The following is a 16,042-nucleotide window of genomic DNA, read 5'->3' as shown; positions in this document are numbered from 1 at the left end:
TGAGATTCTTAAGTATCTTATTTTCACACAAATTTGATTAAATGGATTTCTGCCTATTAATGCCTATAGTTTGTCAAAGTTATTATCCTCACAGTGGTTGCTCCAATTTCCTCCTCTGAGATTTAGAATAGAAAGGAGAAAATAAAATAAATGCCAGGAATGGAGATGCCACAATCAATTTTATGACTTCCATTTGAATTCTACCCTCATTCTTTATGTTTAGCATCCTCAATTTAGTAAAAATGAAACGTTTCCTCATTCTCAGATCTCGTCCAGGGCTTACAGAAAATTACATATATTTTATTTATTTTAAATTTTCATATTTAATATATATGTTAAATTTACCTTCTAAAATTCTCAATTCCCCATGACAATTGTTAATTCTATTGCTCACTACAAATACGAATTTGTAATTCTGCCAAGCGGTTTCCTTAAGACATACAAAAACCATTTTTGTCTACCATTGAGGTATCCTAATTGCATCCCATATCTCCTATACTCATAATTTTCCTTTGATATTACACAAAAGTCATTCAGTGTAGGTGGTCTTATATGCTTATTTTCGTGCATTTTTATTCAAATTCCAAATACATTCTCACACTTCCAAATTGGGTGTCATGAGTTATTTTATTAATCAGAATTTTGGCTTTATCACATATTGCTCTAAAAAAGTACAACCTCTGAAAGAGCAGAAATTCTATTAAAGTTACCTTAGCTTCACCTAGCATGTCACCCCCCCTTCAGCTAATAGAAATTCAAGTTTATAGAGACTGTTAAATTCAAACATAATGGTAGTACATACATTATGTCCTAACTAGTTCAATCTATACTTTAAGGTGACAGTTAAGTATTGTCTTTGTTTATGAAGACATGTAGTTTAAACGTAAGTGCTTTAAAAGTGTTAGATGAAATAAATGGGAAAAATATTGAAAGATGTTTAAATTAAGAAGTATTAGTTTAAAAACACAATGAAAGAGTCAGAATACATGCTTTACTAAAAGGCATGACAGCACTATCATTTCCCAAAATCAAATATCAAATCGTACTTTTATTTGGATTTTAGTAGGCATAAAGGAAAATAATCGCATTTGGGTATATAATCATATCTTTAATCAGTGAGATAGAAACAATAAGATAAATATTGCATAAACAAGGGTTTCAGAAAATTTTAATGTATTTTAATGTTTTAATGTACTGATTACACATGTAAACACTTAAATTATGTAATATTAAATTTTTAATTAAAAACATTAATTAAAGTCTAGTTACCTTCTCTAAATTAGACAATATATTACCAATCCCAGAAATGAGGAGGGCCAATTAAAACTTCTTCTTAAAGAACAATTTCCTAATATACTGGTGTACACAAATATTTCATTTGGTCCTCTTAATTATATATTTGATACTGCATCCCTATTCTACAATTTAGGAAAGATGCAAAAGTGAACTGCTCAAGATCACATAACTAAGAAAAGAGGGAAACCTTAGCAGAAGTTTAGGTTTTGTCACTAAGCCACATGCACATCCTCTATATACTGACCAGCATGGCTTGAAGTAAATCATGACACTGATAAACCAAATTTGAAAGCCCCCAAACACTGTAAATGATACTCTAAAAGGCAAATTCAGAGAATACAAACTTCTATTTTAATTTAAAACCATTCCATTTCACTTAAATTCAATTTATACATCAGGCATTACATTCTTAATAGCCTCAATTATATTCTACTGATCATTTTCAAAACCAGAAATATACGAAAATTACAGATGTCCTTAGCTGTTAAGCATACCTCCTGGAAGGCAAAATTCAAACTAACTGTACAGACTTCAAAAAACCATAACATACCTCAATCAATCAAAGTTTCCTTTTATTTGTTTCATTGCTAAAATACTCATGCCTTCAATTCATCTGATACCTAAAATCCAAGTTAGTATCTCCTCAAAACTTTCACAAAAACCACATTTCGATACTTTATTCTAGGTTCCCTATTAAATCCTCAGTCCTCAGCATTCCTCAGTTTTATTTCTGAACTCCCCTCTCCCCATACTCTACCATTTTAAATATCCAAAACTATTTGTTTTGACATGTTTGATCAATCTTGCTTTGCTATTTGCTACAAAAATCCCTCACTTTCATCAAAACTGTGAATTAACAAAGAAATGATCATACTAGCAAAGTAAACCTAAAAGCAGAAAAATCAAGAAAATAACCCTTCTAAATTACAGTGGCATAAATTAGATAAGATGTAGTCTCTTTGTATATTTGCAGAAATAGTACATCAAAATTCTTACCCAGAATAATTCTGAAGCATGTGTTACCAAATAAACACATGAAAATGAAGCCTGGATGTACAGCATACTCATAGTCAACTGAGGACCTCTAGTGCTTTGAAAAGGTACTCCATCTTTAGTTTTCAACCCCCATCCCCTGCTCCCCCCGCAAAAAAAAAGGTTGACCAATACACTCACATTAATAGGGGGTACATTTATTAAGTGACATTCATTTCTCCGTAAGCCTTTCTCAATACTACCCCTCCATATTCTCTTCCCCCCAAAAAGATTCTGAAGTTCCAACACCTACAGGGTTAAGAAGAATATTTTACTTGTAAATAAACTTGTAAAGCATTGTTTCAATATTTAAAAAACAATAACGAAGGCAAACCTACAGACAATGTAGCAATAGCAATAAGCTAAATTGTCAATTTCAGAGAGAAAAATCTCTCTGTGCTGTTTGTTTAATGAATTCTCCTCAAGACTTAACATGAGGAGCACCTCATTACGGGTCAATTTAGGAGTGAGAATATATTGATTTTTATGCATATACAATTATTTTCATAACCAGACAGAAGCAGCTTGAAGATTCTTTCAAACGGCCAGTCTGGACCAACAAAGCTCTGGAATGTTGCTACCACAAAGTAACTTCAAATAGAATGTCCAAGTTTAGTATTAGGCAATCTCAAAAGGAAAATGACTCCACTGGAGTGAACTTTTGTAAGCCAACAGATTCATCATAAATCTAATGATGAATTGTCCTAATTTATTACCACAAGTCCAAAAAAGGGTGTATATACATTCACTTATCGCTTACCTGTGGAAATGTCAGAAAGTAGTAGAAAAATAAAATAAAATTCCAAATAATCCAAATATAGACAAGCCCTGTTCATTCAAATTCAATCTATAGAAAATTCTAATCTTCTAAACCAATCTGATGGAAAAAACATCCTAGAGTATATCAGACTGTAGCCTTAGATATTACTTGAATTCAATTTAATAAAGTATTGCTTCAATACTCCCATGTTTACTAAAAGAATAAACAAAAATAAAAGGAGAAAGGCAAAATTCTACAAATATAAAGAATCTCAGGAATTTATTATTTCAGCAAAAGGAATGCCACCAAAAATGCTGAAGTTTGAGAAGTTCCGCAAGCACTGAACATGCTTAAAGTATAGGTGGGGATTAATGCTCAGCATATACAACATCATTAAAGTATCAATTGTCTAGCAAGTCATAAAGCAGGCCACCAAAAGTTTTCAGAAGACTATTGAGGTTCCTTCTGCACAAGAATGCATTTGATATTATATTGCTAAAACAGGACTCACTGCAGACAAAGTAAGGACTCCTGAAGGAGTTGATATAGTACCTTCCACCAAACATGCTGCCTAACATGGTATACGACATTAGTCAGAAGATTAGAGTTGCCTAATGGCTTTTCTATTTCCTTCTTCCCCTAAAAAAAAAAAAAAAAAACCATACTATCTTGAACTTGATTGTTTTTTTTAAATTTCCGGTGTCACTTTTCTTGAGGAAAAGAAGACAACCAAAGGATTTATAAATCCCACAAAGAATAGTAAAGAATTTTTTATTTTATTCTTCTCATTCCCCTAAAAGTAGAGTACTCATGGATCTACAGACATAAGATACTCTGTGGATACTTTTCTGCCTGTGATATGCAACTCAAGAGACAGGAGTCTGGCATTTCTACACCCAAACTCCTAACAAGCACCTTTCATGTTTTCAATACTCTTGATTCTAGGACCTAGAAGATAAATTGATTTTAAAATTCATCTATAAGTGAATACCACTCTTGTGTCAAAACAACCAATTTTTATATATATATAGTCATTCTTTTAATAAGAGGGTGGAGAGTAACTTCAGTTTCCATGGTTGTTTAGGCCAGACACAAGTTCAGAAAATCCCAAAACTATTTATGATTAGACTAATAGAGTGCTCTAAAAAGATCAGATAACATGAAAATAAAACTAAACTATTTTCTATGCTTTCCATCAAAATTATTAAACAGCTTGGCTGTTAAGAAATTTGTTTTTTGAAAAAAAAAAAAAGGAAACTCATACGGTGGTTGTCAGTGCAGAGAAGAGAATGATAAACACCTGACAACCATGAATTATAATGTAGTAAAGGTCACAGACAACTCCAAAAATAGGATTATGCTGTTCCCACACAAAGGTTTTCAATTCTCAACATATGACAGGAAACCCCATCTTCTATGGACAAAAGCTGGCCTAATTATCATCATACAAATGTTGGTATTCAATAGAACTAGGATTCCACACATTTCAGATTATACCACTGTAAAAAATTGAGCCCAATAAATTAAATGTGTATCATTAACATTTTAGCATGTAAAGCAGATTTGTTTTCAGTTTAGGCATAAAATTATAAAACAGTTACAAATAACTTTAGGATTACAGCATATTTCTAAATCTGACAAGAAACAGGATACTATTTTTGGTCATCTCCTTTATACCCAATTTGTTTCCAGAAACAAACTCTTGTTTTTCAGTAACAGTTAGCTGTTGTAGGATTATAAGATCATCTTTAAAGTATGTTAATTATGCTTTAAACAGCAGAGAGCTCATCTCTTTTGGGCACGTCTTTGTATTTCACAAATACTAAAAACCCATTTATACAAAGTCTAGTTCAGTTTAATATTATGTTAATCAGGTGACCATTAATTTAGGTGAATCCTCTAAGCCTCATTTTTCTCATCTGTGATAGAAAGAGACTTGAGGAGAATATTAGAGCTTAAATGTTCAACCAACAAATTGTTATTAGATCTGTCAATCACAGCATTATTTTTAAAATTTTTTAACTTATTATTAAAAATGAGGGCCAGGCATGGTGATTCACGCTTGTAATCCCAGGAATTACTTGAGCTCAGGAGTTTGAGACCAGCCTGGGCAGCACAGTGAAACCCTGTCCCTACCAAAAATACAAAAATTAGCCAGGCGTGGTGGTGCCCATCTGTGGTCCCAGCTACTCAGGAGGCTAAAGCAGGGAGATCACTAGAGCCTGGGAAGTTGAGGTGCAGTGAGCCATGATTGCACAACTGCACTCCAGCTAGGGTGACAGAGCAAGACCCTGTCGTTCATTCATCCATTCATAAAAGTAATTAATTAATTAAAAATGAGATGGGGTCTCATTATGTTGCCCAAGCTGGTCTCGAACTCCTGGGCTCAAACGTTCCCCCCGCCTAGGCCTCCCAAGTGTTGGAATTATAGATGTGAGCCACCATGACCTGCCCACAGCATTATTTTTTATTAACAATTTTCTAATAGTTTTTGTCATAAAAATCCCTTATTTAACTTTAATGATTTATTGAAACATACCAATTATGCACTAAGTACTAGGATACTAAATGAACACATGGTTTCTTTACTTCAGAAACTATCAAGTCTAGTTGGGGATACAAACATGTAAACTGAAATTGTGCTATAATCTGATAGATATTCTCATATAGATAACACTAAAGCCCTATTAAAAACCAGTAGAGGTGACAACCAATTCCCCCTTAATAACTAATGAAAGGTTTCATCAGAAAGTGATATTTAAACTGAACCTTAAGAATCAACTGAAGCTTGCCTGGCAGAGAATCAAAAGGTGGAGGACGCATTCCAGGCAGAGATAGAACAACATGTGCAAAGAATAAAATCACAAAAGGGAATGGAGTATTTATGGAAAGGTGACATGTTTCATGTGACTGAAGTACAACTTATCAGTGTCAAGGTAGGGGATGACTCCTGTATATGCTTCATGATAAACTCCTGGCCAACTCCCTCCTTTCCCATGTTTTGCCTCAAAGTAATTTTTTAAATTTCTGACCTTTTAAGACCAGCTAAGCCCAAAAACCTCACAAAACCATATATTCAAATAGGAATTACCAAGGCTAATTATTATTCCTTTCTTAACTGTATTCTGCTACATATCTTCATAAAAGCTGATTACTCGGCCAGGCGCAGTGGTTCACGCCTGTAATCCCAGAACTTTGGGAGGCCTAGGCAGGCGGATCACAAGGTCAGGAGATCGAGACCATCCTGGCTAACACGGTGAAACCCAGTCTCTACTAAAAATACAAAAAAATTAGCCAGGCGTGGTGGCAGGCACCTGTAGTCCCAGCTACTTGGGAGGCTAAGGCAGGAGAATGGTGTGAACCCAGGAAGTGGAGCTTGCAGTGAGCCAAGATCACGCCACTTCACTCCAGCCTGGGCAACAGAGCAAGACTCTGTCTCAAAAAAATAAATAAATAAAATCTTCCGGTAATTCTCCAATCCACTAGATCTATAATAATCAAGTAAACAGAAACAACTTAAAGGATGAATCTTAATAAAGAACAAAAGAAAATCTATTTCTATTTTACCTGAAGAATTCAAACAAACATCATTAAATATATGTCAAGTTTAAGCTGCTGTTTTCCTTTTTTTTAACTTTTAAGTTTGGGGGTATGTGTGATGGTTTGTTACATAGGTAAGCACACATCATGGGGGTTTGTATGTATTATTTCATCACCCCGGTATTAAGCCCCGTACCCAACAGTTATCTTTTCTGCTCCTCTCCCTCCTCCCATCCTCCCCGCTCAAGCAGACCCCAGCATCTGTTGTTTCATTCTTTGTGTTCATAAGTTCTTATCATCTCACTCCCACTTAAAAGTGAGAACATGTGGTATCTGGTTTTCTTTTCCTGTGTTAGTTTGCTACTAGGGATAATGACCTCCAGCTCCATCCATGTTCCCACAGAAGACATGATTTCCTTCTTTTTTATGGCTGCACAGTATTGGGTGGTGTATACGACCACATTTCTACTCTGTCACTGATGGGCACTTAGGCCGATTCATGTCTTTGCTATCGTGAATAGTGCTGCAATGAACATTCGTGCGTGTATGTTTTTATGGCAGAAAGATTTATACTCCTCTGGATATATACCCAGTAATGGGATTGTTGGGTCAAATGGTAGTTCTGCTTTTACAGGCTGCTATTTTCTAAGTAGAAGTGTTACAGACAACCTAAATAACAGCCGTTAGCCACCGTTTAGACAATGAAGAATACATGCTAGAAAAATACAGGTTGTTAATAACTCTTTAAGGAAAGAAAATTTGATAGAAGTTGGCTGTTTGGAACTCCTTGCTACAGACCAATATTATTAAGGAGGACAGGGTCTCAAGCCAAAAAAGGCCCAGTCTACTATATAATTCAGAATATAATAGAGCCAAGTTGAACTATTGAACACTACAGAATCTAAACACCATAAACCATATGGTTTCTCTGTAAAAGTAAATGCCAGGTTCTCACTGGTCATGCCTGATACCTACCTTCCCCTTTGCCATTCTTTTAGTACTTCCTTCTGTTCCCTTCAGCACTTTCCTCTCTCAGGAATGGGCTAACAGGTTGAGATAGGCTTTTATGAGATGTATAAAAAGACTTAGGAGAAAATAAAATCTGACAGCTGGGGTAAGGTAGTAATATGTTGATTAACAATAATATATCAACAAATGTTAACAGTCACTACGTCTGGCAATTAATTATCACTTTTTTACTCCATTTTTTATTTTTCTTATTTCAAAATTGATGCAGAAGTATCCTGATTGAAAACAAAATGTCCCCCAAGTGTTAATAACCATTATCTCTGGACAGTTAATACAGTTAATTTTCAGTCTATATATAATTTTTCTGTAATAACATGTAAGTTCTTATTTGTTTTACTAATCATCAAAGTATAGACCCCACAGGCAGCAATAACTTGTGGGATCTCTGAAAGAAGGCATGATGGAAACTACTGCTATTAAGTAGAGGTCTGTAAATAGAAAATGTCTGTGGTAGATGGTGAGATAATAATAATTACTATGCATTCCAAGCTTGATAGTCTTCGGTACTTAACATCTTATTAAAATGTTAGTTAAGATAACATTCTATAAAGCTATAAAATCTTAAAAGGAATGACAATTTGAATCCATATTTTGGTAAAACACTTCCCATTTAACATTATTTTATTTTGGATTAAAATCAAGATCTAGGGAACAATTTGTTGTATGCATTTCCTTTTTATGAGATTGGCTCTGGAGCTATTAATACAGTGACTGATCAAACCAATTACATCTACAGAGTAACAGATTTAAAGAAACTATATGTGAGAACTTTTACCCAAAAGAATAACCCAAAACAAGCTGTACCTTAAACCAAATACAGCAGGTCCTCAAATAACATCATTTCCTTCTATGTCATTTTGTTCTAACATTTAAGTGTGTGTGCAGCTTGAATGTTCTCCCCATATCTGTGGGACTCTCGTTTCCTCCCATATCCCAAAACTGTGCACATTAGGCTCACTGGCGTGTTTAAGTTGTCCTGGATTGAGCGTGAGTGTGTACATGAGTGTATCCTGTGATGGAGTGGTCTCCTATCCAAGGTGGGTTCCTCCCTCCTTGGGCTGCTGGGATTGGCTCCAGCCACCAGCAACCCAAACCAGAATAAGAGGGTTGAAAAATAAATGAATGGATGAATACAAATTATTATCAAATAAAAATTGGTAAAGTCTAGGGTGATCATACAAATGCATGACAATAAATGCTATGGCACAAAAGCACTCAGAGATCCCATTGTATTTCTCAAACATTGATTCCATGTTTTTAATTGACCATCACAACCACTGTTACTCACTGATTCACCAAATACTGGGTAATTATCTTTGTTGGCTTTTTTTTTGAGACAGAGTTTTGCTGTGTCACCCAGGCTGGAGTACAGTGGCATGATCTGGGCTCACTGCAACCCCTGCCTCCTGGGCTCCAGCGATACTCCCAAGTAGCTAGGATTACAGGCACATGCCACCAGCCTAGCTAATTTTTATATTTTTAGTAGAGACAGGGTTTCACCATGTTGGCCAGGCTGGTCTCAAACTCCTGACCTCAGGGGATCTGCCCGCCTTGGCCTCCCAAAGTGCTGGGATTACAGGCGTGAGCCACTGCACCGACCTACCTGGTTTTTATTAATCTTTCTTAAATGTATATATAGTTCATATTTCTCTCAATGTTTAATATTACAAGTGTTTGGGTTCTTTATTGAGAAGTTTGGTGACGTTCTTGTGACCAGAAATGTGCTATAGGAACTTAACTCTTATTTACATCAATCAGCCTACGGTAAAAATGGTTTTGTTAAATGTTGTTTTGCAGAAAGTCATGGTTTCCAGGAACTTATGGATGACACTGAGGATTACTGCAATACTTGTAGTAAATTTGGGAGAAAAAGGCAAAGACTGAAGTTACTACTCCTAACACAAATGAGACTGTCATGGTGTGCCCCATCAAAAAAGGAGAAAGAGAGACAGACACATGGAAACACATGCACACACACACACACAGAGAGAGAGAGAGAGAGAGAGAGAGAGAGACAGAGAGAGAGACAGAGAGAGTATAGAAACACTTGATGTTATAAATAACAATAGTGCTGAGGAAGATGAATTAATACAAAATTGTATTTTTTGTCCTGATAATAGGTTACATATATTATTCTAATCCATTTATTATTTTTACATTCCAGGCTACCTAAAAGAAGACAGTTATCTCATATTTGGCTGCCAGCTTTTTATCTTTCTCTCGACCACTTAAAACTTCAGACTTCCTCTCCTGCTGGTATCATGGAGAAAGTCCAATACCTCACTCGCTCAGCTATAAGAAGAGCCTCAACCATTGAAATGCCTCAACAAGCACGTCAAAATCTACAGAATCTATTTATCAATTTCTGTCTCATCTTAATATGTCTCTTGCTGATCTGTATCATCGTGATGCTTCTCTGAAGTTCTGCTACAACCTCTAGATCTGCAACTTGCCACATCAGCTTAAAATCTGTCATCCCATGCAGACGGGAAAACAATACTGTAAAATAGACCACTTCCTGAGTAGAAGAGTTTCTTTGTGAAAAGGTCAAGATTAAGACTAAAACTTATTGTTAGCAAATGTATTCATCTGCTGGATCTTGTAAACATGAAAAGGGCTTTATTTTCAAAAATTAACCTTAAAATAACTGTATAAAATGTAACTGTTGATTTCCTCAACATGGCTCACAAATTTGTATCCCAAATCTTTTCTGAAGATGAAATAAGAGTTTAGTTTTGAAACTGCACTGCCAACAAGTTCACTTCATATATAAAGCATTATTTTTACTCTTTTGAGGTGAATATAACTTATATTACACTGTAAAATCTTCTTTAATACTAAGTATTTTTCAGGTCTTCACCAAGTATCAAAGTAATAACACAAATGAAGTGTCATTATTCAAAACAGTCCACTGACTCCTCACATCTGTTATCTTATTATAAAGAACTCTGTAGTAACTCTTTGTAGTACCATTCTAAAACAGAAATTGCATTTTTGCTATGCCACATTAACATTTTTTAAAGTTGATGAGAATCAAGTATGGAAAAGTAAGGCCATACTCTCACATAATAAAATTACTCTTAAGTAATTTTTTCAAAGAATCACAGAATTCTAGTACCTGTCGGTAAACCATAAATCTGTTCTAAGACATATGATCAACAGATGAGAATTGGGGGTTAGTATGTGACAGTGAGATTAGTCATATCACTAATAGACTAACAGAACAGAATCTAATCTTCATTTAAGACACTGTAGTGAATTATCTGACCTAGAGTTACCTAGTTTACCATGCTGTATCTTTGGAATCGTGAAACCTTAAGACTTCAGACTGATTTTACAGGTTGTCTTCCATTCCAACCTAACACCCAATGGCAGGCAAGGAAAATAATAAAAGATTCCCAGTGACAAAAAAATATATCATCTCAAGTATTTAAAAAAATAAAAGTATGAATTATCTCTCCAAATATTAACTAATTCTTAGATTATATTTTGAAATGAACTTGTTGGCCCACCTATTACATCTACAGCTGACCCTTGAATATGGGGGTTAGGGGAGCTGAGAATCCATGGGTCCGCAAAATCTTAACTACCTAATAGCCTACTGTTGACCATAAACCTTACTGATAACACAAACAGTAAATTAACACACATTTTGCACGTTATATGTATTATACACTGTATTCCTACAATAAAGTAAGCTAGAGAAAAGAAAATGTTATTTAGAACATCGTAAAAAAGAGAAAATATATTTACTATTCATTAAATGGAAGTGGGTCAACATAAAAGTCGTCATTCTCATTGTCTTCACACCGAGAGGAGGAAGAGAAGGAGAAAGACGGGGAGGAAGAGCGGGGTTGGTCTTGCAATCTTGTCTTAGGGGTGTGGGGAGTGGGGGAAAAGAATATTCATGTATAAGTGGACCCTCACTATTTAAGCCCTTGTTGTTCAAGGGTCAACTGTAACAGGACATAGCTATTTTTCTTCATCTATCAAACAAATGGCAAGCATCTATTTCATAGGCCACTCTACTGAGCTAAATTATAGATCCAGCAATGTTACCTATAATTATTTTCTTGATGAATAAATTTTCAATTTCTCCTCTGATCATTTCAGAACATCTTCCAATAACTCATAAAACAACTGAAGTAAAATTTAGTGCTGGAAAATATATTCACCAAACTTTGGTAATTTAAGTTGACTAAAGTTTAAAATTAAGTCTAAAATAGTTTACACCTATACTGCATAATCCAACAATTTTAATTTCAGTTGAAGACATGTTACTAATATAACTATTATTAAAAGAGTAGAGGATGTGTAATTAACCATATCTTCTAAAACGTGATTACTAAAAGAATATGTAACATCAATATTGACCTTGGTTTCTTACACAAGTGTTGCTAACTCAATAGTGAAGGAGACACCATTAAATTTTCTGAACCCATGAGAGGTACTGGAGATGGGGAGTGGAAAGTGTTTGGTTCAGGGATATCTGAAGAACAGAAGGGCAGAGATTTCTTAAGTGATGCCTCATCTACAAGCTGGAAATCCCTAATAACAAGTAAAAAGCTTATAAACAACAGGTCATACACTCACCTCACTGGTTTTAGTAAATTACCAACACAAAAAGTATCCAAGTTCTATAATAAGCTGCACTGGTCTTAAAAACAAGTGGAAAATTTGAACTGATTAGTCATACTCCTTTGATCACATTGTTCGTTACAGTCTTTTTCTCAGTAAACAGAAATAACTAATTTTTTTGTTCTTCATTCTTTGATAGAAATTAAAATCTTATTCTGTGAGGATTACAGAATACTATACTATAACTCAAATTATGAAATAGAATAAACTCTTTAATTATTCTTCATCACAAAGTGTAAATAAGATATAAGAAAACAATTTATTTTAAATTTTAATATACTAAATGCTCAAATATGTTCTACTATAGAATAAGTTCTTATCTTAATTTACAGGGTACTAAAACAATTTTAAAATGCTTAATGTTACCTTTTATATTTTAATTGGATAAGAATATATATTTGTTTAATGCAAATCAGAATCACTATATTAAAATGAAGGTTCTTGAAAACTCAGTGAAGCTGCTCTACAATACACTTACAACTGATACTACCGATAAAAAAATTCTAATTTTAGTTTTGATTTTACAGGGGTTTTTTTGGTGACTTTCCCCAAATAAAACAAAATCAAGATGCACAAGTACAGACACACAAGAGGGCAGACCTATATAAGATAATGAATTGCTACTACACAGACAATTATTTATCTTTTGATTATTTTTGAGTCTTCTCGCGAAGTAGGGCTATAATAAATTTTCAGAAAAGATCTGTTCTTCTGCTAAGTAACAGCACACTTTAAAAAGTCCAGAATTTTATTCCAATATTACATAGAAAACTTGACAGATAAAAGTCAAACACATTACTAATTTTATTCATTAAAACATGTATATAAAAGTCCTTTTTAACTACCTAATGAATGTGTCATATCCTAATGTAGGGAGTGTCATGGTGTTCACATCTTTGAATATATAAATTATCTCAAACAGTTAAAAAATAAAAGACAGAACAGAGTACAAAAATAAGAAAGAATGAAAATAAGAAAACTTTCTTTTCACAGGACATAACAGAATACATTAAACACTCTCAAGTTATAGATAAAACTTTTCATTATTATTTCGTGTTAGACAAAAGTAATTTTACTTTAATTCATTTTATCAATTTTTTGTTTTTAAATCAAGAGAGGATGTTACTTTGTCATGCACACTGGAATGCAGTCACATGATCATTGCTCATTGCAGCCTTGAACTCTTGGGGTGTAAGGGATTCTCCAACCCTGGTTCCCAAGTAGCTGGCACTATAGGGGCACATCACCACATATGGCTAATTCTTTTTAATTTTTGTAGAGATGGGGTCTCACTAGCCCAGGCTGGTCCCAAACTCCTATCCTCAAGCTATCTGCCCCCCACCAGCTTCCCAAAGTGCTGGGATTACAGGGGTGAGTTACTATGCTTGGTCCAAATTTTTGTCTATACAAGCGAAAATCTCTAGTAAAATATGCATAGGTGCCAATACCACAACTGTTCAAACACCCTTATGACTAAATAGGCACAAAATTTCATCTTTTTAATGACTGCCACCTGAAGTTCAGCAACATCCTAGGGAAAAAAGGATAAACAACTTCGTCAATAAAGAGGCTACTATTATTTCACTACTGTCTGGGAGATCCATCGTGGGCTTACAGGAATCCAACGGACACTGCCACTACGTGTAGAAGTGTTTATCTTCCACCCTTCCACCCTACCTTCCCCTAAGAAAAGGAACTCAAGGGGGCCATGGAAAGGGAAGGATTCTTCCCAGAAAGAAGACCAGACTGCTTTTTCTCTTCTGTCATAGTCCTTACAGAGTCAGGCAGTTTAGGGGTTGCAGGGGGTGGGTAGCAGAAATGTGATGTACTACAGAGGAAAGAGTCAAAGACTAGCAGTGGACATTACACATGGAGCCTTCTGTCATAAACCATCTGAGGGCATAATGGCTTCTCTTCATTCACAAAGGAAAATGCTTCAGAGTACTAGACTCCTATACTCTTGATGGTTTAGCAAAAAATCATGTAAATCAAGGAACACCACACACATAAGAATGTGTGGCTGTCTCAATAATTATTCTGGACTAAGTCCTAGGAAGAGCAAACCTTCAATGTTACAAATTAACCTGGGGAGTGGGGAGCTGTGAGGATCAAATGAGATAAAATACTGTGAAAGTTACAGAATTCTGTAACATATAAATCTAAGGTTTTATTAGATCATGACTTTCAACCAAATTCCTCTTCTTAGTTGTAAAAACACTGTTTTTTCATGGTCAGTGTTTAGGAGTTGTGCTTGTAAATCACAGTTTATCAGATGGCCTGGTCCTTATTAATGTTCTTCTCTTTACGTAAAACTTAGACTAAAAGAAAACCAGTGTTTCTATGATTTTTATCTTTTTTGCTTTTTAGAGTTGGGGTCTGGCCATGTTGCCCAGACTGGTCTCAAACTCCTGGACTTAGGCAATTCTCCTGCCTCGGCCTCCCAAATTGCTGGGATTACAGGCGTGAGCTACAGTGCCTGGCCAGAAGTCAAGGTTTCAAAGAGGCTTTTAAGAAACAACTATGATGAAAGCTTTTAAAATAAAGAGAAAACTACTTGGAAGCTCCAAGAAGGTATTTAACAACTTTTTTCTGTAGTTTTCCAAGAGGAAATTAGAAGGGAAGCAGTCATTTAATGATTACAACTAGTTTGTCTAGTTTTCTTTACCTGAATTCGTCTTTCTACTCCAAAACTTAAAAGTACTATAAAGAGACCATCCCAAACAAAGTTAATCAAGAAGTAGGGCTTTCCAGGGTATATGCAAATTTTGCTCGTTAGTAGCCTTCTCTCTCTACTATGCACTAGAAAGAAGATTTAAAAACAAATTGTTCTCAACAGTGTGTCCCCAATCTCCCTACCCTACTCTGCATTGCTTTGAGGCTAAGAAAAACACCTTGTTTAAACTAGAGGTTTGTCCAAGCAGAATAAAAAGCAGGAAACAGTATTTACTCCTTGAAATTTGCCCAATTATCTCTATCACACCTACTCTAGCTTGGAATAGTATACTCCGCTCCACTGGACAGCTCCAATTCTGTGTAAAGACACCAGCTGGAGAAACAACTGCCTGATCTCTGTTTTCCTATAATGACAAACATTTGAAAACTAAAACGTGATAGTATTTGAAAATTAGGTTTCCTATTTTAATCACTTGAATGGATAAATCACAAATTTCTAATTCGATCACAATGATTCTTCTGTTTTGATTATGTGGTTTAAATACATAGTCAAAATGGTAAGAACTGTGTCCAAAATAAGAATAAAAAAGGCACATAAGATATCTTTTTTTTTTTGAGACGGAGTCTGGCTCTGTTGCCCAGGCTGTAGTGCAGTGGCCGGATCTCAGCTCACTGCAAGCTCCGCCTCCCGGGTTTATGCCATTCTCCTGCCTCAGCCTCCCGAGTAGCTGGGACTACAGGTGCCCGCCAACTTACCCGGCTAGTTTTTTGTATTTTTTAGTAGAGAGGGGTTTCACCGTGTTAGCCAGGATGGTCTCGATCTCCTGACCTCGTGATCCGCCCGTCTCGGCCTCCCAAAGTGCTGGGATTACAGGGTTGAGCCACCGCGCCCAGCCACATGCGATATCTTAAAGGTTCTCCTATGAATGCAGCATGATAGGGTTCTATGTTTTGAGATCATACTCATATTTGTGAGGTTCCTGGACAAGTGATTTCCTTATCCTTTCACAGCCTATGTTCATTTTTCTATTTGTTTTTATTAGCAGTAGTAATGAATAGTAATTTTACATTTTT

The 16,042-nt window shown here is 35.2% G+C and overlaps 2 protein-coding genes across 8 annotated transcripts in view; one reads left to right on the top strand and one right to left on the bottom strand.

The window, feature by feature from the left end:
- Window positions 1–16,042, bottom strand: part of CEP85L (centrosomal protein 85L) — a 248,283-nt gene that overhangs the window by 87,002 nt on the left and 145,239 nt on the right. The window lies entirely within an intron of this gene.
- Window positions 2,349–12,408, top strand: PLN (phospholamban). Its single transcript, XM_017895954.1, has 2 exons — window positions 2,349–2,396; window positions 9,822–12,408. Exon 2 carries the CDS (start codon window positions 9,919–9,921, stop codon window positions 10,075–10,077), a length of 159 nt encoding a protein of 52 aa, XP_017751443.1. The 5' UTR covers window positions 2,349–2,396; window positions 9,822–9,918; the 3' UTR covers window positions 10,078–12,408.

The sequence above is a fragment of the Rhinopithecus bieti genome, unplaced genomic scaffold (genome assembly GCF_001698545.2).
Source record: "Rhinopithecus bieti isolate Rb0 unplaced genomic scaffold, ASM169854v2 scaffold_27321, whole genome shotgun sequence".
Taxonomy (NCBI): Eukaryota; Metazoa; Chordata; class Mammalia; order Primates; family Cercopithecidae; genus Rhinopithecus; species Rhinopithecus bieti.
This window is presented reverse-complemented; position numbering and strand designations above follow the sequence as displayed.

Coding starts and splice junctions, on each gene's coding strand:
- PLN (XM_017895954.1), top strand. CDS start 9,919: ATGGAGAAAGTCCAATACCTCACTCGCTCAGCTATAAGAAGAGCCTCA.